Raw genomic sequence first — 24,105 nt, 5'->3', positions numbered from 1 at the left:
TGTACTTTAACTAATTTTACTAGATTTATGGAAAGCACTTCGTATAGCTATATATATATATTTGTATAGTATATGCCGGTTAAACGATTGCTCCAATAAAAGCCATATGAGTTTGTAGTCCGATGTTGATTATTTTTTGTCGAAATGTGAGGAACATGCTAACACGCATAACTCGTGAATTTTGACTATATATCTTAGTAAACAAAAAAGATTTTCCGACAAAAACTCAACTTTCAACCGATAGGCAGCTAATTGATATGGTCCGATGTTGATAATTATTTGTCAAAATGTGAGAAGTAAAATAAAACCAGTTAATAGAGAGTTCGGTTTAGATTACTTGTTAAATAAAATTTATTATATTATCATAGTAGTTTACACAGCTTACAGCTTACAACAAACAAACAAAGAACATTTTCTAACAGTCAACTACTATGGTTGGCCCACTGTGCGGCATCGTCGTCAGCTGCTGGCTGTGTGTGACTGTTGAGCGAGCAGTCGCTCCCTGCATGCTGCCTGCCTGACTGCCTGGCTGCCTGACTGCCTGGCTGCCTGGCTGCCTGGCCTATTGAAATTTATGTGGCCGCTTTTAGTCGTTTACGCTTAGCCAGCGGAAGCGAACGTCGCAATCGGAATCGGAGTCGCAGTCAGAATCGGAATCGAAATTGGATTCGAATGAAACCGTGTTGTGTGTGCTGTGTGTGTTATGTGTGTGCTATGTTTGTTTGTCGTCAAGTGTTGTGTTGCTCGTCAGCATCATCTTTGTTTTTGTGCATTGTCGATGTGCTTAGACGTAGGTGCAGCTGCTGAATAGCTGGTTTCAAGAGCCTACACATTCATTTCGCAATACATTAATAATCATTTATTAAAATCCACAAAGTGTAAAGTGATAAGTTGAAATACAAAAGTGGTAAACGAATGTAAAATCAGGCATTCTTAAAAGCTTAAACACAAAGCGTTGACTAATTAACATTTTGGAATCAACGATTAAAGTTGAAAGAGGGAAACCTGTTGCAGACAGAGCTGAAGTTATAGCTGAAAGCGGATATACTTAAGAAATAGAGCAGTTCTCAAAGGTTAGTAAGAATTAAATCACTCGAATCGCGTGTGCAGTTCTCGAACAAGACGTTTAAATTAATCAACTTGACGTACTACACACAACTAACCAACAAACTAACTAGCTAAATATGCAAATTATATTGAGGAAGTCGAAGAAGTCGAGAATAAAAACTGTTACACTTTGCTGGCCAGCAGCAGAAGAGGAACAAGTTTTTTACATTTGATATGAGAAAAGGGGTATGATGAAGCTGTGCCAAAGTAGGTGTATGCCACAAGGAAGCATCTAAGAGCCCTTACAATATATTTTTATATTCTTGATTTTATGGATAACTGCTCCTTTTTGAGAATTTCGAAGCAAATCAATTTCACACAATTGTCAAGGCATTGCCTTCCAATTGACATATGATTAATCAATTGGAAAATGTTATTTCATTTGATGTTTTTTCATTTTGAGCAAGTTTACTTTTGTTTCAGTGTTTGATTCAGGGTATCTACTAGTCGTGATCTCTCGTCTGGAGCTGTGTAACTTGTTATTTAGGCTCAACCTTTGGCTGAGCGTGAGAAAATTCACAGCGCATTAATTAGCAAAGAAATCATTTTAAAGTAATCGACAATGCGGGTAGCTATACCCAATACTCCAATACCCTCCGTTGCCTGTGCTTCCCTTCCCCACACAGGTATTTGTTTCGCATGTGAGCTTCGCTTTGGTTTGTGATGCCAATTGGATAGCAGCAAAAAAAACTAATTGCTTGGAAATTAAAAACGTGTCAGCTGACACGCTATGTTTCTCGGCGGCAGCTGCAACGGACTGCTGCTGCTGCTGCCACATGCTGCAAGGAATACACAAATTTTTATAGAAATAGTAAAGTTTTTTTCAATGGAATTTAAACTTTTCTATAACTTTGATTTGCATAGTAGATTTGAATTATTTTTACAACTTTTTAGTTCATAATTTTAAGCATTCTTTTCAAGCCGGCACGCAGCTGCGGTCTTGAAACAATTTCCATTTAAAAATTAAGTTAAAATTGCCAGCAAGAGAGAGAGAGAGAGAGAGAAAGAGAAAGAGAGTGAGTAACATAAATTACAGACAGCCCAATGCGTGTTGGTGTTGCTGTGGCACAGCATGTTGCAAGCCGAAACCAAAAGTCAATTCGAACAGACTCATTAAGGTTTTAATTTACAAGTTTAACCTGGGACTTAAGCGTGGCGATTTATATGCGTCGACCGAGAGGCAATAATCAACAACAGCAACAACTGCAATCAAGCAGAGGCAACAAAAACAACAGCACCAACAGCAACAACATATGTCCACCTACGCAGTCCAAGAAACAAAGCACAAGACTTTTAGGGCTGGCCAAGACCAGCAAACAACAGCAACAATAACAACAACAAACCAAACCAACAACGACAACGATTTGTGCAAATGGACCGACATTAATGTTTGTGACATGAGCAACATGAAAGCGATAGCTGCAGTAGAGGTGCAGCAAGAGGGTCGATGTGGCATGATTAAACACACCTTGACAGGGCTGGTTGATGATTACCTTGGCTTGTCACTTGGCCAACAACAGATACAACTGATTGCACGTAATACTGACCTTAGACAACAGCAGCAACAACAGCAACAACAGCAACAACAGCAACAACAGCAACGGCAACAACAGCAAACAGCAGCAGCAACAACACTCTCTTTACCTCGACACCTGCAGCAGCTGCCAATTATACACAGAATTCAACTGGACGCACGTGCATGTGATTTGAAACCGTTCTAATTTCTCAAACTGTCAGTGGCAAAGAGGCAATTCTAGCCTGCAACAGCAACAGCAACAGCCACAGCTTGCAACGAACTCGTTAGCTTTGTTGCTGCTTTGGATGTTGCAATTATGTAGCGCGTTTACAAAAGAAGGTCGTCAACGTTGTTGTTGCAGCTCATGTCTTCATTTTGGGCTTTTTGCACATGGCAAACAGCAACAGCTACACATGTTGATGCTGTGCACGAGCAACAGCAACAGCAGCAGCAGCAACAGTTGAAGCAGGAGCACAACAGCAACGTTTTGTGTGTTTGTTTGTGTTACCAACACTTTTGGCCTTTGGCGTTCAAGCTAACCCCACCAGAAACTCCCCAGTCCCCGACCGTCGTCCCTGCCTCCCCCCTCCCATTCCCCGTTCCCCTTGCTTCGCTGCTTGCCTTTATTAAGCGACGACGAAAACCAAAGTCACTTGCTGCAACTGCAACAGCCATAAAGCGTGGCCTGCAATAGCAGCGCTTTTTTAATGGTACTTTTTTTTTGCTGCAAACGGGTTTCTTTTTTTTTGCTGCTGGTGCCCCTTTGAGCTCCTCCGGCGTAGACGTCGCCAGCGGTTGGCGATTTTTTCTCTAATTTGCACCGCTTTAATTTTGCCTTTTTATTTGCAACACTTGTCGTTTAAATGCAGCAGCAGCCGAGCAAAGTGTTGCCAATAAATTAAATGCAATGCAAACAGCGACAAAAAAATCTGAAACGAATCAGAAAAAAACTATGCCCAACCAAACCGAAGCTAATATACACTATTCAAGAGTCTGTGTTGACTGTTGAATTTCTAAAATTAATTAAAATAATTAACTTACAAGCGACGTTTCTACTAAGCAAATGAATCAAATAATATAACATCACAATAAATATTGTTTGACAAATTAATTATCTGTTATTGAAATGTATATTATACAAATTGCAGCTATCACTCGGTTTCATTATAAACTCTCTCTCTCTCTCTCTGTTTCTTTTACCTTGATTAAATGAACTGTGCTTAAGTAAACGTCATAAATAATTTATTTAAATACCTGCTGCTCTGCTGCAGGCATACACTATGTATATATTTATATATATATACAATATTTATTATATATAATATATAAATGCATATATGTATATGGAAACTGAGGCATGCAGCCACAGAGTGTGCGGCATAAAAGGAAATTATCTATGTGTCTGGCAGTTCTCAGTTCTCATTCGTTTCGTGGCACGGCACAATCGCAACAAATGGCATTTTTATTGATATTTCGGTCGGTTTGCCTGGCAGCTTCATGTTGAAATATGCGCGCCACCTGTTGATTTTGTTTGCAGATTGGCCAAGATGGGACGGGCACCGACTCCAGCTCAAGCTCCGGCGACGGCTGCAGCTCTTGGCTAGGCTTGGAGCCAAAGGGGACTCGTGATTTGCAGCACAAATTAAAAGCGAGGGCGATGCATATAAATAGCAATTTGGACAGACGAATTAAGCCAAATGACTCCAAGTACATAGACCAAGTTGTAAACTTGTCGTGTCATAGAAATGAGCTGAAGTTATGTCAACAGCGTGACTCGAGTGTTGTGTGTGAGTGTGTGAATGTGTGTGTGTGTTGTGTGTGTGTGTGTGTGTGTGTGTGTGTGTGTGTGTGTATGCTTGTGTAGAACATGAGGAACCATTTCATGTGTAGAAAGAACCCTTGGGAAACAGAGGGCATTTTTGTGTAGGCTCACAATACGTTTTTTGTTTGGGTTTCTCTTTAAGTAAACTGGTGAAGAATATTAAAACAAGCAAACTGAGAGTGGCCGTTTAAGAGATACCCTTTACTCAGTCATTACATCTATTTTTATATCATATTTGTCAAACTTTACACACTTTATAAGCATTGGTACATGAAACCAACGCAATTCGACCTTTGTTTTTGACCGAGAAGCTTCTCACGATATGAAGCTGGCCAATCTTTATGCATGGAGAAATGAGAAAAAGATACAAATACATTTGAAATATACATTCGTAGCAGCAACAACTAAATAAATAAACATTTTATTGCATTTAATTTATTTTCAATGCTGATCATGCATTTTTTTAAGTGTTTCCTTCAGCATTTTATACACATTTACAAAACTTCATAATAGTCTTCTAAGGCTCCCCAATATTGCATTCAAAATAGACTTTTATAAATATATTCCTAGTTTATAATTGCGCCCAATCTAATTTACCATATTTATGTATCACTCAACTCTGTTGCGACAGTTGTAAGGGCAATCTTTTTATATGAAGAATGGAGATAAGCTTATAATTAAACGTAAAAAGAAATTTGTCATTAAATATCCAACAACTCAATTGAGCTAAGCCCAACTAACTTGTTATCAACTGTTATCTGGATAATCAAACGTCAGCATTCAATTAAGGTTCACCCTCAGCGCGACACGTTTTGTTTGCTCCAATAAGATAAGGCAACTAGATATGCCATCAAATGCATTTGAAAGAATTTCGTCTCTGGAATGGATTGTGTTGACAGGCGAACGACAGGTAAAGAGAGAAAGAGAGACAGACAGTGAGAGAGAGAGAGAGAGAGAGAGAGAGAGAGAGAGCGATAAGTGAAGCGCTGATAAGCACCGAAATTTGACAGGCATAAAGTAAAGGAACTGGCTAACTGACTGACAAGCAGGTAAGACTGTTGTCAAAAGTGTGGAACTAAAAAATAGTGCCAAGGCAGCCCGGGCAATTGTAGAGAAAATCCAAAGCAAAAGATTCAGGAGCGATGAGAAAACCAGTTTTGGAGAATTTTTATTGTATTTTGCGCATGTCGCTTAATTAAAAGACAGTCAAAAGCTGCGGACGCAGCTGCAGCAGCAAAAGAGTTCATCACAATGCAACGCAGCTGGAACAACACTAAACCTGCTCCAAAAAATGCCCCAATCAACAATTTTATGAGCTATAGAAACGTATAAATATTTACACGAAAACTACATTGAGGGGCGAACAGAAAGCAAGATAGATAAAGAACGGTGGACGGGGAACAGGGAACGGGGGGCGGGATGGGACAAAAGACGGTGTAATCTGAACGCCTTCTAATGAAATGCTAACGATATACATTGGGAAAAATCAAAATCGTAACGAGCCAACTCCAACCAAAGAGCTAACATTTTGAAAACCGTTTTTCCCAACAAAAGAAAATTATGTAAATGCTGGAAAATTGTTTTGGCCATTCCCGCTGCGGTTGCCTAGCAATTTGCGCTGCGCTTCGGCTCCACTGCGCATTTGGGCAAATCAATTTCGGAAATGCCTCCCAGCGCCCCTGGAGACAGAGACAGAGACAGAGAGAAAGAGAGAGAGAGAGTGAGATGCGGCCAAAGGGCGTGGCCGTAGTCAGCAGCCAGTAGCCAGCAGCAAAAGGCTTATAATAATAATTGAATACATTAACGCCGCCAGGCAACATTTTGACTATTTTGCAATTGAATTGAGCAACCTGCAGCAACAGCAACATCAGCAGCAGTATCCCAATCAGATTCGGAGGCGGTGGCAGAGGCAGGTGTAACTTGCGGCAGGCAAAAAGCTGGCCAAGTGGAAACTTGCCACAAAATCAAATTTTATGAACGGTTCTTATTGTTGATGTTGCTGCACTTAAAGCCCCGAAGTTATTGGTTGGCTATTATTGAGTACAGCATGGCTTTTAGCTGGCGCCGAAAAGTAATACCAAAGCTTCAAGCGAAAAGAAGCCAATGAAAAAAATGTTGCCAATTTGTGAGTTATTTATTTATGCAGTGCTCGGAATATATTCAAAATATTTGTGAAAATAGTTGGCTTGAAATCACTTAAAAGTTATTGTCCGATTTTTTAAATGTATTTACTCAAAAACTCAATTAGTTAAAATTAGTTCTGTCAAAGCAATTATGGAATAATTTTGCCAAAAGTTATGATATATTCAGTATATAAATTGTTTGCTTTTTAGCAGAAACTCCTGTTTCCATTTAACTAATCACATTTAAAATATGTTAACTGAAATGCCACAGCTGAATTATCTGTCAGGGACTGGAATGAGCGACCACACAGTAAAATGATTACGTTGCTTGGCTCCAAATGCTGGTGCTCCTCCTGCTGGTGGATGGAACCGATTCCAGCAGCTTATTTATGCGCATGCAACTGTAGCTCTTCATCAAAATAATGTAATTATCCAAATTGTTTTCTTTGAAATTTGTTTACATCATTTTTTACTGCTGCCTGTAATATGCTAAAATGCCAGCCATGCAATGGGAAACGGTTTCCCGTTAAGAGGCACTCGAAGTTGAAGTTGAAGCGCTCCATCTCCACGCAACATGTGAGCACAAAATGGGCCAGAGCCGCAGAGGGGCAAGCATATAGGAACTGTAGACAGGGACAGCCCCAACAGAGCCGCAAGCAGCTTTGCAGCTTCAATTTCATTCAACATGCAGCAGCAGAAGCAGCAACAACAAGAACAAAAGCAAATTCAGCTAACATTCAACACACCATCAGTATCCACATCCACATCCCCATCACCATCCACATCCTCAAACGCATTCTCATCCTCATTTCCTCGTTCTCGTTCTCGTTGTCGCTGCCGATGTCGTCCTCATCCCTGGCGCTCCAATGCAGCGGCATAATCTTCATTATCATTAAAGCCGTGCGCGGCAACCGTTGCTAAACTGTTAAACTCTTCTTTTTTTCCGCTTCCGATTTGATTCCACGTCTCATCCCTCGTCCCTCGCCCCACATTTCTCCTTTTTATTTTGCCTCTTTTGCATGCAAACTGCTCGCATGTGCCAGATAGCATAAGCACATATAAGTATATATCGCTAACGTTATCCAGCCCAGCGCGCATTTTAATTGCATTTCCCATAATACTAACACACACACACACACCTACACATACACACACCTACACACACACACATCTACACACACACACATGAGCATAGAGTATCTCAACATGGTTTATTTTCCAACTCAAGCGTTCTTCTCACAGTGAAATATTTTTGGCAAGCATTTTTTAAACGCTGATAAATGCTTGCTACTAAATAATTTTGGCCAAATTACTTGACAGGTATATATTTTGATCAAATGAAAATGCTGTCAAGTTCTACAAAGGTTGCTAAATAAATAAGTGCATATTACAGTTTCGATGTGAAGAATGAAAATGCATAGTTAAGGCTCTTCAAACCCTATAACTATGGCCATTCTAAACCGATTTCCAAATTGCATGCTATTTTAAGCAGGGCTTGTTCTCTCGTTTGATTCTGCACTTAACAGATTCATGAGTCAAAGATGTGCTGTGCAAGATTCTCACTAGTTATTACTTGTTATGCCTTCGTCTATCAAATCTGTTTTACTCGTAAATTGCTGCTGTTGTTGTACTGCATTTATGAATTGAGCCGGAAAAGCTCTTAACTCTGAACAGAATGTAACGCCATTAGAAAGCAGTTTTCCAATTGCCCTCAGCGCGGTAGACAAGTGTAAAAACTGCACTCGAGCAAACGTCAAAAGACAAGTGTTGGCCTCCGCTTGGAGATGTTGAGATAAGTTGTGTGATGTGAGATGCGATCAGTTGGCGGTCTAATTGCTTTGAATTTTTGACTTCCAGCGTCAGCTGCTGGTCTCCATGCTCATGGCAGCCACTTGAAGAAAGAGTCTCCGCCACTCAAAATGGATTGAAAAAGTGATTGGTCGAGGATTGGGTTAGGGTTGGCTAAGTAGGCGCCTCTGTCTAACCAACTGCTGCATTGTGGGAATAATATTTAAACTGGCGAACATTGCAGGAAACGCGCCACAGCCACTAAATTGTGTCCCTGTCAACAACAATAATAATCGTAATAACCAGCAGAGCACCCATGTTCCCACTCCTACTTAGATAGGTATGTATTTTGTGTGTGTATGTGATATACATGCCACATATCAAAACTATTAAGACCATGTGCTGCCCAGAGGAGTTGGCGCCGAGAGCAGGTTCAGCTTGACAGCCAACGTTGTGGGGCAATCAAAGTTCTCCTTCTCACTCTCTATATATATCTCCCTCACTGTCTCTCTCTCTCTCCCTCTCTCTCTCTCTCTCTCTCTCTCTCTCTAGCAGAGTGTCTGCCAACGATTTACTTTGAGAATCGTCGTGTGGGGCGACCCGTCCGTCGTCGTAATAGTCGTGTTACTTGTTATTGTTGTTCGCGGATGAACTGGATATTGGCCGCTAAGAATAGAGCTAGTCGCTGTCTAGAGTCCCACAATGCTGGCCAAAGGACGCAATGTTTGTAATGTGATGGGGCACAACGTTGCCAGATTGTTTGTGGGGCGCCGTTCAACTTAGAATGATATAGGTGCAGACGAAAAATTGTTGGCCAGTGGATGCGAGAAGTAATAAAAACATATACTGCATGGCAAAAGTAGCCTCAGTTGACCCCGATGAATGTTTATTGCGCGAGGCAAGGTTGCCAGATTGTTGTTCCTTTGGGAAACACTGCAAAATTTCATACAGAGATACTTGTTAGAAGTGAGACTGCACGAAAGATCAGAATTCCTAGGTATCTTTCCATTGATATCTATATTTATTAATTCGCTCATATTCATTGTCTATCTGTATCTGATGTTTAATCTTGTATTTAATTCTAGATCTATATCGAAGATAATCTTTGAAACCATATATTCTTATCATACTTTACTATCACAATAAACTGTACATATAAAATCTCTTACCAGTATCCTAGCACTATCTGTCATATACACTTCTGATTAACTCAAATTGAACTAACAGAAAACCCAAAATTGTATCTTACTCACTGTCCACTTCAATCTGTCCCTTTTTTTAATGCTTCTACGCTCAAATATCCACCTAGATCTATACTTACTCCTGTTACATACCTTTTACTTAAGCTCCTCTCATTATTATTTACAATTGCAATAAAACATTACAACTCGTTTAACCCCGCCTGGCTTTACAACAATCCATCAGGTTTGTGCCACAGCCAAGGCAACATTTCTACCTTTGGGGCAGAATCACCCGAAATTGGTTGAACTTGATTAGCAATTCCAATTAGAAGATTTTCTCATTTCTGACAGGCATAATATTTGCCATGGCAAAAGCCCAAACAGCAGCGCTCAGTAATGGCAACAATTTCCAGGCACATGATCATTACGATCATAATCATCATTATGAACAACTGTGGCATATACAATAAAAATAAACAGATCATAAATAATATATGAATTCAATTCATATCCGAAAGGATTTGCGGTTAAGACGCTGACACCGACGCCGACGCCACGCACAAATATGGCAAAAGAAACAAGTTCCAGACACTGAATACTGTTTTGCGGATGGTGTAGACTTGGGATCCGGGATCTGGGACCAAGAATCGAGCTCAAGATCGCGTAGATGCGATGCAACCGAAAGAAAACAAGAAAAACACGTAGCCGGCTGTGGCTGCCACTCTCTGTGTGTGTATGTGTGTGTGTCTGTGTGTGTGTGTGGTGTGTGTATGTTGTTGTGTGTCTCTCAACTCACTTTTTTCCACAATTTTCCGATGCCGGTTGTGAAATTTGCCGAAGCATCGAATGTTTCATGGCCAAGTTAACAGGCGCACAGCGCCATCAGCTAGCTAAAACAACAGCTAGCCAGGTAAGCAGCCAAGCAGAGAGTCAGATCTGCAGCTAGCTAAAGAGAGAGAAAGAGAGAGGCCATCATTAACTCAATGTCGCTGTTGTTGTTGTTGGTGTTGCAGTTGCATGCAACATGCAACACAGAAATTCAAGTTCAACGAAAGGCAACAAGTTATTGTTGCTGCCATAGACAAGATTCTTTCCACTTATTACACAAGTCATCAGTGAGGCATGCAGCAGGCAGCAACATCATCGTCATCGCTGTCATCTTTTGACATCACTCACAAATCTCAGACAGATCTCTTCTCTTTCTATCTCCCTCTCTCTCCCTCTCTCTCTCTCTCTCCCTGTCTGTCTTCCTTTGTGATCTCTGTTCCCTGTATTAACGGTCAATGTTTGTTGCCGTTGCCGCTGCTCTTTAGACAGGCGTTGCCGCATCATTATCATCCGAGTGTGCCGGGAATATGCTCACAATCGCTACCGTATCCTGTCGCCAGCTCAACTTTGAAATTGATGCACCGGAAAGCGATGCGCACATCAAATCAAATCAAAAAAATTAAAACCATTCTCCCTTCCTTTTACCTTGCCCCAAGCTGTGAGTTTTTCATGCATTGTGCGCATTTTGTTGTTGCGGCCGCGCCTTTGATGGCACACTAATTGTTAATTGATGAAATGCAGGTGGCATGCAGCATGTGTCATGCCCATCGCACTCTTCGCCTCGCAAGATTAGCGGGCTCCATGCGTTTCATCTTGGCCAGGTAACCAGCTCTGGTCATTAATATGGAAATTAGTATATGCTAAAGGTGATTATTAAAGTTATCTTTTGTTATTAAGGAGCTGTGCTACAGGCAATAACCACCATTGATAGATATAACAGGCTTTATATAAACCAATTTAAATGTGTATATCTTGTCAATGTTGGTATAGCTTGGAACGGAAGAATATTATAACGAAGTTATATTAAGACGATAACATGGAATTTTTATTTTATCGAAAGCATAACTTTTAAGTTTAAGTCTAAAAATTTAGCTTGATTATCTCATGTATCTCCCATAGCTGCTACATATGAAAATTGCATTCCAATCCAAGCAGCAGCAGCAAGTAATCTAAAACTGAAACAAATTACCAATAAAACTTTTGAAATCTGTTAAAGTTGAAACTCACTCATACAATCGGCAGCGAAGGATACGCAATTTCCGCTGTTGCCACGACTTGTTGTACTTGTTGCAACAGACGGCAAAACTTTTCATCAGATACACGACTGGGCTATGTAACGCGTACGCATCATCTGTTGACAGCAAAAGTAACTTAAGATACTCGATTCGCACCAAAGTCATGGGACTGAAAGTGAAGCCCCATTTCTCAGTCGTGCATCTCTCAGTTGTCTCCAAGGTGCTTATCGATTCCAGCACCTTCCTCAACATTGCACACCCCGTTGCACTTTGCATCTCCTCAAATCACACAAAAAACTTAAGTAAAAAAGTGATACGCTCAAACATATTTCATTTTCAGCATCAGCGCGGCAAAAGTTTTTCAATTTGGCAGAGATGCAGCTCTTACCTGGCCCACCCAGCCACGATTGCCACATCCTTTCACCGAAAACCTTCTTCTTACATGCCAATCCCCTTGCCACAAACTGTGTCATCCGCTGGTGTTTGCCGCATAACTTTTATTGAACTGTCGAGGGGGAGGGCTGACACGAGAGGTGACAAGTGGCAAGTCAAAAGCCGCAGACATTTGTATAAATTATTACAGTCGCATGCGTTTTGGCGCCTTGGGGAGTATTTGACTATTTTGGCCCCATTGCACCCATCGGGGCAAAAGCGATATGCATTTATGATTGCATGTGACATTTGCATGCAATGCCAAACACCTCCCTCCACGTCCCTCTGGCAACTTGTTGAAAGTGCAACAGCTGACGTTGGCCGCGGGGCGTGAAAAGTGCTTGCGCTATTTTGGTCTCTTTCACCAAAGTTGGTTGCAAGTTTTGCTTTGGCATTTGCACGACACAATCATTAAATAGCCATGGCCAAGTGCTGACAACTACAACAGCAACAACAACAACAACAACAAATTACAAGCGCACATTGTCAACGTTGCACTTTAGGCGACATAAATTTCATGTACACGGGAACAACAACAGCTAAAAAAAAAGCGCTCCATAGCAGCAACCATGAGGTGTCAATGTACAATTGCTGCAACAACAACAACAACAACAATAGCAGCAGCAGCAACAATAACTGCTGCAACAAGGAGTTGGCAAAACAAAGACGCGATTGTGGCTGTTTCTGTTTTTTGTTTCGGTTTTTGTGGCATGCCAAATGCGGACACGACGCCAAGCAGCCGCCTCACAATGTAGGCCCTCGCCCTTGCACTCACCTTCAGCGCCTCTTAATGGTGATACACTGAGCAAAAAACCAATAAAGTGGAATGGCATTAATTGTTTGCAAGTAATTCTCTAATTCTTTAGTCCTTCTTTAAATCCCCAGAATTATTATTTAAATTTTATTATCAGCTTACCCAAAGAGCAGAAATAAATAAACTATTTTTGATTATTCTTATCAACCTATTCGTTAGTTGGCTAGTTTAGGCCTTCTGGGAAAATCTAAATTCTATATCACATTTTTGCCTGAGTGTAGTCCTCGCTCATCCACAAAGCAGCAGAGGCTGCGGTTTCAAAAGCATTTCTCGCTGTTCTATTGACACACGCGACGTATGAGTAACGTCTTGGAATGTCGCCGCACTCATTGTTGTAACCATTGTTGTTGTTGTTGTTGCAATTGTTGTCTTTGTCGCCACATTCCGTAATTACGCAGCATTAGCACAACAAATCGAGCGAAGAGCATTGCATTTAATTAGTGACATCAACAGCAGGAGCTGAAGCCAAGACAGGAGGCACTAGACAAGAGGCAGATGTCATGAGGCATGAGGCAGGAGTAGAAGGAGCAACAGCAACATCAGCAACTACACCGAGACCCACAGCAAACAAGTCAAAGTAAATTGTTGGCATAATTCATAATTGAATTGCATTCGCTTCTGCTTGCGTGAAGGCTACATAAATTTCAAAGAGACACACGACAATGTGACTGAATGTGCTTCTTATAATTTATTGTATTTTCCGTCTTCAGATGTTGCCAAGAAAAAATGTCAAGTGTTAAATGATATTTATAGAATTTGTAGAATTTTTTAAAAAATATTTAAGCATTGATTGGCAATAATATTAATGTCATACTTTGCACTGCTTAATAATTGATAATCATGCAATGTGAAATATTTTTTAAGTTGAGCATGAGTTTTTTTTGTAATATAATAATCTAATTAATGGAAATGTAAACTATATTTCTTAAAATGCATAAGAAATATAACTTATAACTATTTGTTGTGATATTCGTTGGAATTCCAAGCCGTTCTTGACCAGTTTTAAGTCATTTAGGCCATTTAGACCGTTCAGATTACTCATCAATGCAATAATTTTTACCAAGCCATAGATACATTTCAAAGATTCAAGTAGCCACGTCGAAAGCTATCGACATTCATAAATTAAGTTCAAATCGAAGTCAAGCACAGAAAAAGTCTAAGCCTGACTCTGGAGTAGTCGGTGTTGTTGTGGTTTTTGTTGTTGCTGTTGTTGTCGTTGTCTCATTGTTGGTCATGTCTTGGTCTGTTTATTCTCAGCGTTGTCGTCTTTGCCTGATGTCAAGCCAAATGCGGTTCACATTTTAAGTCTCATTGTGACTTTTCTTCTTGTTGTTGTTGATGCCATTGTTGTTGTTATTGTTGTGGTTGTTGTTGTTGCTGTTGGTGGCCAGGGCGCGCCTACTTATAGCTTACCACATACATACGTATATATATATGTATGTATACAGACTGACTTGCTGCATGCCACATGTCGGCACACATGAAACTGGGGCTGGCGGATTGTCACGTAACAACCGACAAATCCCGAAACCGACTGGTCGCTTGCCAATGGGAACCGTTAGTTATCACTCGGCACAGTTGTTAGCTTGATGGTCTCCGTATTTTATTACAAGCCCAGTGTGAGTGCTTGGCCACCCGGGTGGCCAAGTTCGAACCCCAAACAAAAGTTCAAAGACTGTTGACATTTTGTGCCTGTTGCAACGTTGCATGCAACTGCACTGCTGATTGAGCAGCTGGTGGCCAATTGACGATTGAATTTCACTCAGTAAGTGCACATAAAAGTCAAAGAAAATATGAACTTAAGCGAACAGAAAAAGAAAGAAAAATCAAAGCAGTACCATGAAACACTTTCACATGGCAATCAAAGCAACTAAAGGCAACGTCTTCCACAGAGTCAATCCAAAAATACATTTCCAAGCGATTTAACAATGAATTTCATAAGAAAATCTCTATGGAAATAGATATAAAAGCAGCCACAAAGCACAAACATGGCCAGACAGACAGTCAGGCAGGTAGACAGACAGGCAGACAGACGGACAGACAGACAGACAGACAGATAGACAGACAGACAAGACTGCCAAGACTGTCGTTATAGAGTTAACTTGACGGCAAACTCTGACATAATATCAATTTCAATATACTAACAAGCAAATGTGTTTCTGCGTATTTGTGTGTGTGCGTGTGTGTGCGTGTGTGTGTGTGTGTGGGGGGCTTTATAAGAACTTATAGTGAGCATATATAACGATACTAGCTGAACACTTGCTGTTGAGAGCCAGTCATATGTTCACCGTCTGGGAAGTTGTCCTCAGACAGGGATGGAAGTGAAGTAGCTGAAACAGACAGCATATAAAGGTAAATTTCAATTGTACGAGATAAGATACTAAGCACAACACGAGCGGTAACAATAAGCAAAAGGGGGAAGTACAATTCAGAACGGAGAAGCAAAAACAACAACAAATTTTATCGATAACATTAAATAGAGTTGATCTGCGTGTGGTATACGAGTATATATAGCAATTTGGGAAACGAAGATAAGCTTTAAAACTAGTTTAAAAACATAAACTTGTAGTAAAAAGTTTTATGCTAAAAAGAAACAGTTATAAAACAAATTTAATAGTTAAATTGGACTTTTGATATTATCGACAAGCTGATAAGCTTAAAGTATAAAGCTGCCAAGCTTAAGGTAAATGTTAGCTTATTAATTATATATAAAAACAACAAGCAGTAAGACTATAATATTTAACACCACAACTGAAACTAAAATCTACGCTTAGAAGCAATAGAACAACACTTTTGCATTGTTTTTTCACTCCAAATTTGAGATACACTAACAAATTGCAGTTGCCACAAAAGAAAAGCCAAACGATAACAAAGCAAACACATCAAAACAATTTGTTTTTATCTTGTTTCCAATATTTGTATTATTTTGTATTGCAATTGCAATTCGCAAAGTTGCTTTGCTTGTTCTTATTTTATTTTCCGTTGTAGTTGTTGTTGTGGCACGTCTGTTTTAGGCACTGCCATTTGCCACGCAGTGCTAAAAAGTTTGCTGGCCAACAATGGCCAGAACAAGAAGTGCAATAAAAAGAAGTTTTTTTTTTTTTGAACCGAAAAAATTGATCGTACTAAACTTTAAGTTGATTTCTGGCAAGGAACAAACGGAGCAGAAATCTGTGCGAAATATTTTGCCATACACAAAGTTTTCACAGCACAAAAGACGCACAAAAGCATGCTATGAAATTTGTCACGCTTCAAAAATGTTGTTTTTGTTGTTGTTGTTGTTGTTTTAATGCATTCGTGTATGACAAGTTAAATTAACATGTTGGGCGTGGCTGAGTTGTTGGGGAAATGCAAGAGAATTATATTGCTTGAAAAGTCAGATGTTGTTGTTGTTGCTGTTGTTGTTGTTGTTATCACTTCCGTTGTGACTGGCTGACATTTTGCAGCTTATGCAAAGGCAACTTTTACATGAAGTGCCAAATGTCAGCACATTTGTGTCTCATTGTCGTCGTCGCCGTCGTCGTTTGTTAAATTAATGCACAGCCAACATGGCGTATACTTGTTAAGTGCACAAAAGCAACATCATCACCAACAGCACCAGCAGCAGCAGCAACAGCAGCAACATGCACAGCAGCAACAGCAACTGCAATTGCTTAATTTGCATAGCTTCAACTTAACTTGCCTTAGAAATTCTTAAATTCCAACCACAACTGCAGTTTTTCTAGCAGACTCGCATTCACTTTTATGGGCTGTGGCTTTGGGCTGATTGCACGTATACCCTGTAGAAAGACAAATAGAGAATCGAGTTGTCTACAGTCTTGCCGCAACCAAAATTAGTTGTACTGCTAACCCATATTTTCCCATTAAATTGGAAAAACTGGGTATTTTGCAGTCGTGGATTCCTTTAAATCTGTGACCTCAAGGGCCTTAGCAGTTTTCTCTTAGAATATTGCAATTTCTTTGTTATCACACAACTGACAGCGCTTTGTGTTTTATTGCAACAGCCAGCTGTTGCAAGTCGGTGAATGCCACAAAGGACGACAACGAGAAACCACATAAAGGTAGACGACAGTCAGTAAGTCAGTGCAGTCGCTTGTGTCTAACAATTTGGCAGTCTGTGCCACAACCTTAACCCAATTTGCAACAGCTTTCATGGCAATTAAAAAACGTTCTAGTGCCAGCCAAGGAAACAACAAAAGAAAAAGCGTAAGAGCCAAAAAGCTTTAAAATTAATATGGTGAAAATCTGGAAACGATTTGCAACTAATAGGCACGGCTTAAAATTGCATTAAAACTTTTCAAAAACTGTGCTCGAAAAACATACACACACATGTGTGTGTGTGTGTGTGTGTGTGTCGAAATTCAATAAGCTACAACTTGTGGGAAAAGTTGGCAGCCGTCGGCGGTCTTTAAGCCAACTACATGAGAGAGGGAGAAGGAGATAGAAAGATAGAGAGAGCTCTTAAAGCAAAAGTTTTGCAAGCAAGTAGACCGCAAAAGGGCGAAATATGTCTCGGCCAAATGTATATATATATGGTCTAAAGTAAGGCAAGAAATCATGAGCATTAGCATAAACTTAAAGTGACCAGTGCGGTAAAAAGTTACCGACTAAGAGCTGTTGAAAGGATTTTGCGCTGGCAACAACTTTTTAACAAGCTCCGAAACTTCTCTCGTCTCTCTTCGCAGATGCAGATGTAAGTAGGTGACAAGGACTCATGGCCATGCAGGATATACGACTACGTCTCGAGCCGCAACACAATACAGCAGCGTTCTCCAACTTGCCACCAGTAATAGCAACAGCAACAAAAACAACAACAACAACTCTCATCTCATCGACTTCGGAGACCGCGGAGACAACGCTCATTGAAACTGGCGATACGACTGGCTCGCTGAAGGACTCGCCCAGGAGCCGGTCCTTTGCACAACTGCTGCCCGAGCTAAGCTTCAGGTAAGCCGCACCTGAACCCAAAGTAAAAATATTTATTGATCGCCGGAAATAGAATACCCTTTAAGCACACATATAGTTTCGGAACCAAAGATTTCAAGAACTCGTCATCTTATTTAGTGAATAATGCTAAATGAATAACTATTTATTTTAATCATAGTTAAGTTCACACTTGCTTTTCAATATTGAAGCTCATGTCTTGTGAGCTTATTATTCTATCTGATATATTATCTTTTGAAATAGTGTTTAAGATCTTGAAAACTAATTAGTTGTTCATACAAGATTATTTGTTTTAAGCCAGTTAAAATTAATAATGAAAGTTACCATAGTAATAAAATACCTTCCACAAGAGTATAATAAGTAAGGAATCTCCACATCCTTCCCCCTTCCCTCTACAGCGCACCAACAACAACAGCAGCAGCTGGCCCACACCAACAACAAGGAACAACAAACACACAACAGCAGCAGCAGCAACTACAGAATTATTACCATCATCATCATCATCCGCATCCGCATTCGCATTCGCATCCGCATTTGCATCCGGCTCAACGTCGAGCATCGCCCCGACATCAGGTGGAGCAGCTGCAGCTGGTGCACAGCCATCACGTCCAGCACAGCCACGATGGGAACGAGGAGCAGGAACAACAGCAATTGCCACGCTCTCCCAGCTCCGAGGAGGACAATTCCCCAACTGAAATGAATAATTGTCGTCGTCTGGTTGATAAGCCACCGCTGGTGAGTCCAAAGCCGACACAGCCTTCATTTATTATTACCCATTACTTTGGCCAAATGCATTTTGGCCTCATTGTTCAAGATATTGTTATTGTTTCCCTCATTGACCACTTCTTGGACTGGGCTACAGTGTATAAATCTGCGCTCGTTGGTGATGCCCACCTGGAATCGATTCAATTGCCAAGTCAAAAAATCTATCAAATTGAGTTGCAAGCTGCTCTAAAAATGAGCAAAATGTTGAGCAGAAAATGTGTTGCATATTCTTGGGAGTTGCTTAAAGTAAAAGAAACTTTGAAAAAATATTTCATTTATATTGGCAAGCTTGCCAATAAGTTGAGAGCTCTGCAGATTTTCTGGCAACGTTGCTGTGGAAATTCTATTTAAAAGCATTTACTCATTAAAGCATTTTGGCAACTTTTGGATGAGTCATGTTGATTGCCTCGTCTCTATTCAATAAATCTATCTGTCTCTCTTTCTTTTTGCTTATTCAATAAATCTATCTGTCTCTCTTTCTTTTTGCTTATTCAATTCGTCTTTGGATCACATTCTTAACCGTTTAATATAATAATTTTAAATATATATATAATTTTAAATATAAATTAATTTTAAATGGACATACAAGTCATTTTAATTGAAATATCTCTATTCAATCTCTCTCTCTCTCTCTCTCCTCGCTCTTCCATTATTCTTTGAATGACATTCTTAACCGTTTGTACATTAGAACAGCATCGAAATTAAACATTTCAAAGCATATTTAAAGACTTTTTTGTTGCCTTTCTGGCAAACAAATTGCCGTCACTTGAAAATCAAATGCAATTTAGCCAGAAGCACTAAGAAACACAAAAAAAAAAAAAGAAAAAAATAGTTTGCCACTAAACAAGACCCAAAAGCGTTCATTAAATTAATTTGCAAAAATGCAAATTTCCAGCTAACGGCACTTTGGCACGCGCTGCCAGCAATTGCACATGCAACAACAACACAGCTGAAGTGCAACAGCAACCGTAGATAGAGAAAGAGAGAGAGAGAGAGAGAAAGACAGAGAGAGGGAGAGCGAGAGCGAGAGAGAGAGAAAGAGTGTGTGTGGGGGAGATGGAACGCTTACAGCAGACATGCAGCAGGCAAATGGCAGCCAAATGCCGTTAACTTAGTGACTTTATGACACATAAATCGCAGCAACAATGCTGACTGCCATCACGTGTCCTGTTCTCTACACACACACACACACAGCGACACACACACACACCAACACATACATACACATAGACATTTATACATCTATAGGCCTATTCAGCTGACAATTGCAGCTGCCGACAACTAAATGCAGTCGATGGGCATAAAACTTTGCTGCCAACGAGGCAGACACTGGAAAAAGGTGGAGATAGCAAAAAAGAGCAAATCAAATAAAGCACAAAGTAGTGTTTAAGTAAAGACTGATTGACTAACAGATATCCTCTATATTTCAACTTTTTTTCTATGCAAAGTAAAAGTATTCTAAAATATGATCCAAATTGATTTATCTATTTTTACAGATTTGTAATACATATATATATTTGAAGATAGATGTATACAATCTGCATATAAAATTTTACCTATCAAAAAATATACAGATGCAAGAAGGACATTTAAATATAATTCAAAGATCTTACAAGGATAATAATGCGTCTATTTGGATATGAATCTCATTTTGTTAAGAAACTTATCTCAATTTACAACGTTCTATTATGCCTTATCCTTATACATGACTTGGATTAACTCATACTTTCCTCCATATAAAATATGGAATAATTTATATGAAGTGCTTTCCAAGAGGATAATGTTTTTTCATAATTCTATAAGTAATATTTTTTAAAAACAGCTAAATATTTTGTTCCTTAAAGAATCCCTTGCGAATATGCCTTCTTTGCCTACTGAAGGACTACAGGGTATAAGAAAAGGAGTACTTTACAAATGCTTTCAACTCTTAGACACGCCCATGCCCAATTGTCCCATTGTTCCCATTGTGCCCGCCTAACCTGTTCTCGTGTCCTTCTCCTCTCCTTCTCGTATCCTTATCGTGTTCTGCTATTTCTTCTGCGTTGTCCCTCTTCCATTGCACTTTTTCATATATTTACGCCGCTTGCAGCAGTTGTACTCGGCCGGATTTGTCGAGCACAGTCTTCTAGTCCGAGTGCCACTTGGGCGCATTGTCTTGCTTTGGATTTCTGCATACTTTGCGAGAGTCTTTTCCAATGTCATTAGCATAATGGGGGCATTAGGTTGGCAGAATGGCTGCTGCCACTGATTGCATACTTAACGAGAGACAGATTGAAAGAGAGGGAGAGAGTGAGAGAGAGGGGGAGAGAACCTGAAGGAGAATAAGCTTGATGAAAGGGTGCCGACTACCAATTCAATTAGCTGCAAGAGCTAAATAAAGCCTAGCAGGAAAAACACCTTCAATCTTTACGTGTATTAAGCATATGCTGTAAATGAAGAGACAGAACTCTCTTATGTGATAGAAACTAGGCCTTGTAAAAATGATTGTATCCTGAATCCATTAGAAATGAGTTAAGTGATATAATGATCTATCTCCATCCTAATCGATCTATCTCCATTAAAGCGTTCTCTTTAGATTAAACTTTTAAACTCAATACATATCATAAATGCATAAATATCTTAAAATAAAACTTATTAAATTCACATCAAACATGAACATAAGTCTTGAATAAAATTTTAGTATGCAGCTAAATTGGTTCAGTTCCCACAAAGTGATAGTCATAATATATATATATATACTTAACACTCCTATTGATTTGTGTGACTTAAAAGTAAATCTCGTTAAACAAGCATTTGCATAACTTTTCAATGCATAAATCATAATTAATGAGCTGCTGGCATAATCAGTGTTTGCTATTTGTGGTCCAGAAATTGTGCTATTCACCAGTTAAAAGCTTATTATAAAATACATAAAATATTCCTCGTCAATAATTCTATTTATGAAAATAAAATAGCACTGGACTTCAGATGCCTGTTGGCTCAGAGCTCAATAGGCAATGGATGCCCATTGAAAGGCAGCCACATCAAAAGGCGAATAGCTCCTGCATCACTCCGTTGCTTGGCTACTACATAAAATCAACATAATTATAACAAATTAGGCAAATAGCTTATGAAGGCGGCAGGGAGGCAATAATGGAGAGGGGCCAGGGGAAGACAGGCAGTCAACACTTGGGCAAAACTGTTTGCTAATTGGAAACGCTTTAAGTGCCGCCCCAAAAAGCAGGCAAAACTTTTGGCTTTAACTCATTTCAAAGTAATTTACCGCAAGCCATTCCCCTCCCAAAAAACCATGACCAAATTTTGTGTGTGTTTGGTGGAGAAGGGGAAGAAGGGGAGTAGAGGTGATAACTGAGACAACATAGTTAACATTTTATTGGCAACCAGAAATGTTACACATCGATAGCAGGAGCTCTACTCTGTGTTGTGGCTCGTGTTTTGTACTAAAGTGTTTTCGATGTTAGCTGGCTTTGTGGCCAAAACAACAACAACAACATAAGCAACAACAACAACAACAGCAATGTAACTGGCGTCACAACTGTTAAGGGCCAAAACTAAATTGCAATTATTGTATTGCGTCAAAAACTTTGTTAGCCAAATTGGCAACCAACATGAATCCAAGCCATGCAAAATTTGCAGATATTTGTCTATATATATATATATATATATATATATATATATATAACCCATTCTCTTCTTCTTCTTCACATTCCAGGTGAAACGCCTCACCATGGGCATTGGCCTGTTGCAACGTGGCAACGAGGATAGCCGCCCCTTGGTGCACAACACCAACTGTTCGTCCTCGTTGAACTCCGGCTCATCGCAGACCATATCCGATGGCTATGTGAACGAAGCCATCTGTGAGCCCGATAAATATGTGGCCAGCAAATTCGGTGACTCCTGTCGACAATCTCTGACGGCTCTCGAAACGGCCAATCATCGTCTGCAATCAGAACTGCCCAACAACAAGAAATATCTAAGGGAAACCTGCAGCGGTGAGTCGTGCAAACTTACAAGATAGTCTCTGTATTTATCCAATTTTGAACATTTGTCAATAATATGAAATATTGTCGAACTAAAGCCAACTCCAGTCCGAAGCTGTTTGCGGCGAATTCATCACTGCGATTGGACAATCTCAGTTTAGCGGAGCAGCAGGAGCTGAAGGGCGCCGCGTGGTATCAGGCGGGCATACCACGTGAGATCTCACTGGAGGTGCTCTCACGCCAGAGTCCGGGCGCGTTCCTGGTGCGTCAGAGCAGCACCAAACCGGGCTGCTTTGCATTATCCTTGCGTGTGCCGCCCCCCTCGCCACGAGTCGCCCACTACTTGATCCTGCGCACCCCGAGGGGATACAAGATTAAGGTAAGATTGGAGGAAATTAGTTAAAAATAGTAAATATTTTAAGCAACTTATTCGTTGCAAATATGATATTCATTTCTAATCTAAATACGGAAAGTTTATTCAAAATCTCTCTACACCGAAGTGTACTTTGCTGAGAAAATAGCTTCAAAATGAGAAAGCGCTTAAAAATTATAGAAAATATTTACCAAATAGAAATCTTTATCTACTTTTAAGTTAAATTGCAATTCTATTTTCATTTGAGTGTTGTAAAAGCATAAAACTTAACAGAACTCATCTTCTTCTTCTCTTTAATTTTCAACAGGGCTTCACAAAGGAGTTCAGTTCGCTGCGAGCACTGATAACGCATCATTCCGTTATGCCAGAGTTGCTACCCGTACCGTTAACTCTCCCACGGCCCGCTCACATGCGAGCACAGGCACAGCAGCAGTATGGAAACGGGGGCGGAGGGGGCGGAGCTGGCGGGGCTGGTGACTTTGAGATGTATGGATCATTGAATGACTTTCGCAAAATGATGGCCGATTTGAATGTGTGACCAGATGGGCAAAAGGCCACAGCTACACAAATCCAAGCAAACACACACATATATATGTATAGGTGTATGTGTAACTAATTAAGTAATTATGTCACGTTGATTGAATTAAGCTGGACAGGAGGAAGGGACGAAGGGACCGCCTCTGTCAGTCTGTCTGTCTGGGCGGGATAACAATCTGTTTAATTTGCTTAATTGGATGTGCGAGCTGTGTACGAGTAACGGTTAACACTACGCAATGCAAAAAAAGTGCTGTAACATTTTTTATGAAAACTCATAATGAAAGCTAAGTAGAGTGTTGGCCGAGGGGGGCTTATGCAACAGGGAGGGGAGAGTCATTTATCCAGGCACAAATAAATATAAAACAAACCCGCTCAAAACATTTTTTATGTCACCAATTTCAAAAACAACAAATGCATAAATATGCAAAATGAACGAAAATATAGAACAAACACACAAAACAAAAATTGCAATTATTTTTCGTTATTTTTTTATTTTCTATTTGATTGTGCAAATTTCTGTGGCAGCTGCAATTGTTGCCACAAATGCGAATTTGGAATCAGAGTGCTTTGATTTAAACTGTTAATGCTGACGGATTTTTGGGGGGCATTGCGGTAGGTGCCTGGTGAATGTAAAATGTTTGAGCAGCTGACAGTGTTTAT

The 24,105-nt window shown here is 40.0% G+C and overlaps 1 protein-coding gene across 1 annotated transcript; it reads left to right on the top strand.

Moving 5' to 3' along the window:
- Positions 1-587: 587 nt before the first annotated feature.
- LOC6558898 lies at positions 588-23,843 on the top strand. The gene is made up of 7 exons (XM_043215366.1): positions 588-1,073; positions 17,532-17,793; positions 18,189-18,210; positions 18,253-18,525; positions 22,268-22,547; positions 22,634-22,914; positions 23,216-23,843. The coding sequence occupies exons 2-7, from the start codon at positions 17,561-17,563 to the stop codon at positions 23,444-23,446; spliced, it is 1,320 nt and encodes a 439-aa protein (XP_043071301.1). The 5' UTR covers positions 588-1,073; positions 17,532-17,560; the 3' UTR covers positions 23,447-23,843.
- The last annotated feature ends 262 nt before the right edge of the window (positions 23,844-24,105 follow it).

Source organism: Drosophila grimshawi, unplaced genomic scaffold (genome assembly GCF_018153295.1).
Source record: "Drosophila grimshawi isolate 15287-2541.00 unplaced genomic scaffold, ASM1815329v1 contig_44, whole genome shotgun sequence".
NCBI classification, from domain to species: Eukaryota; Metazoa; Arthropoda; class Insecta; order Diptera; family Drosophilidae; genus Drosophila; species Drosophila grimshawi.
This window is presented reverse-complemented; position numbering and strand designations above follow the sequence as displayed.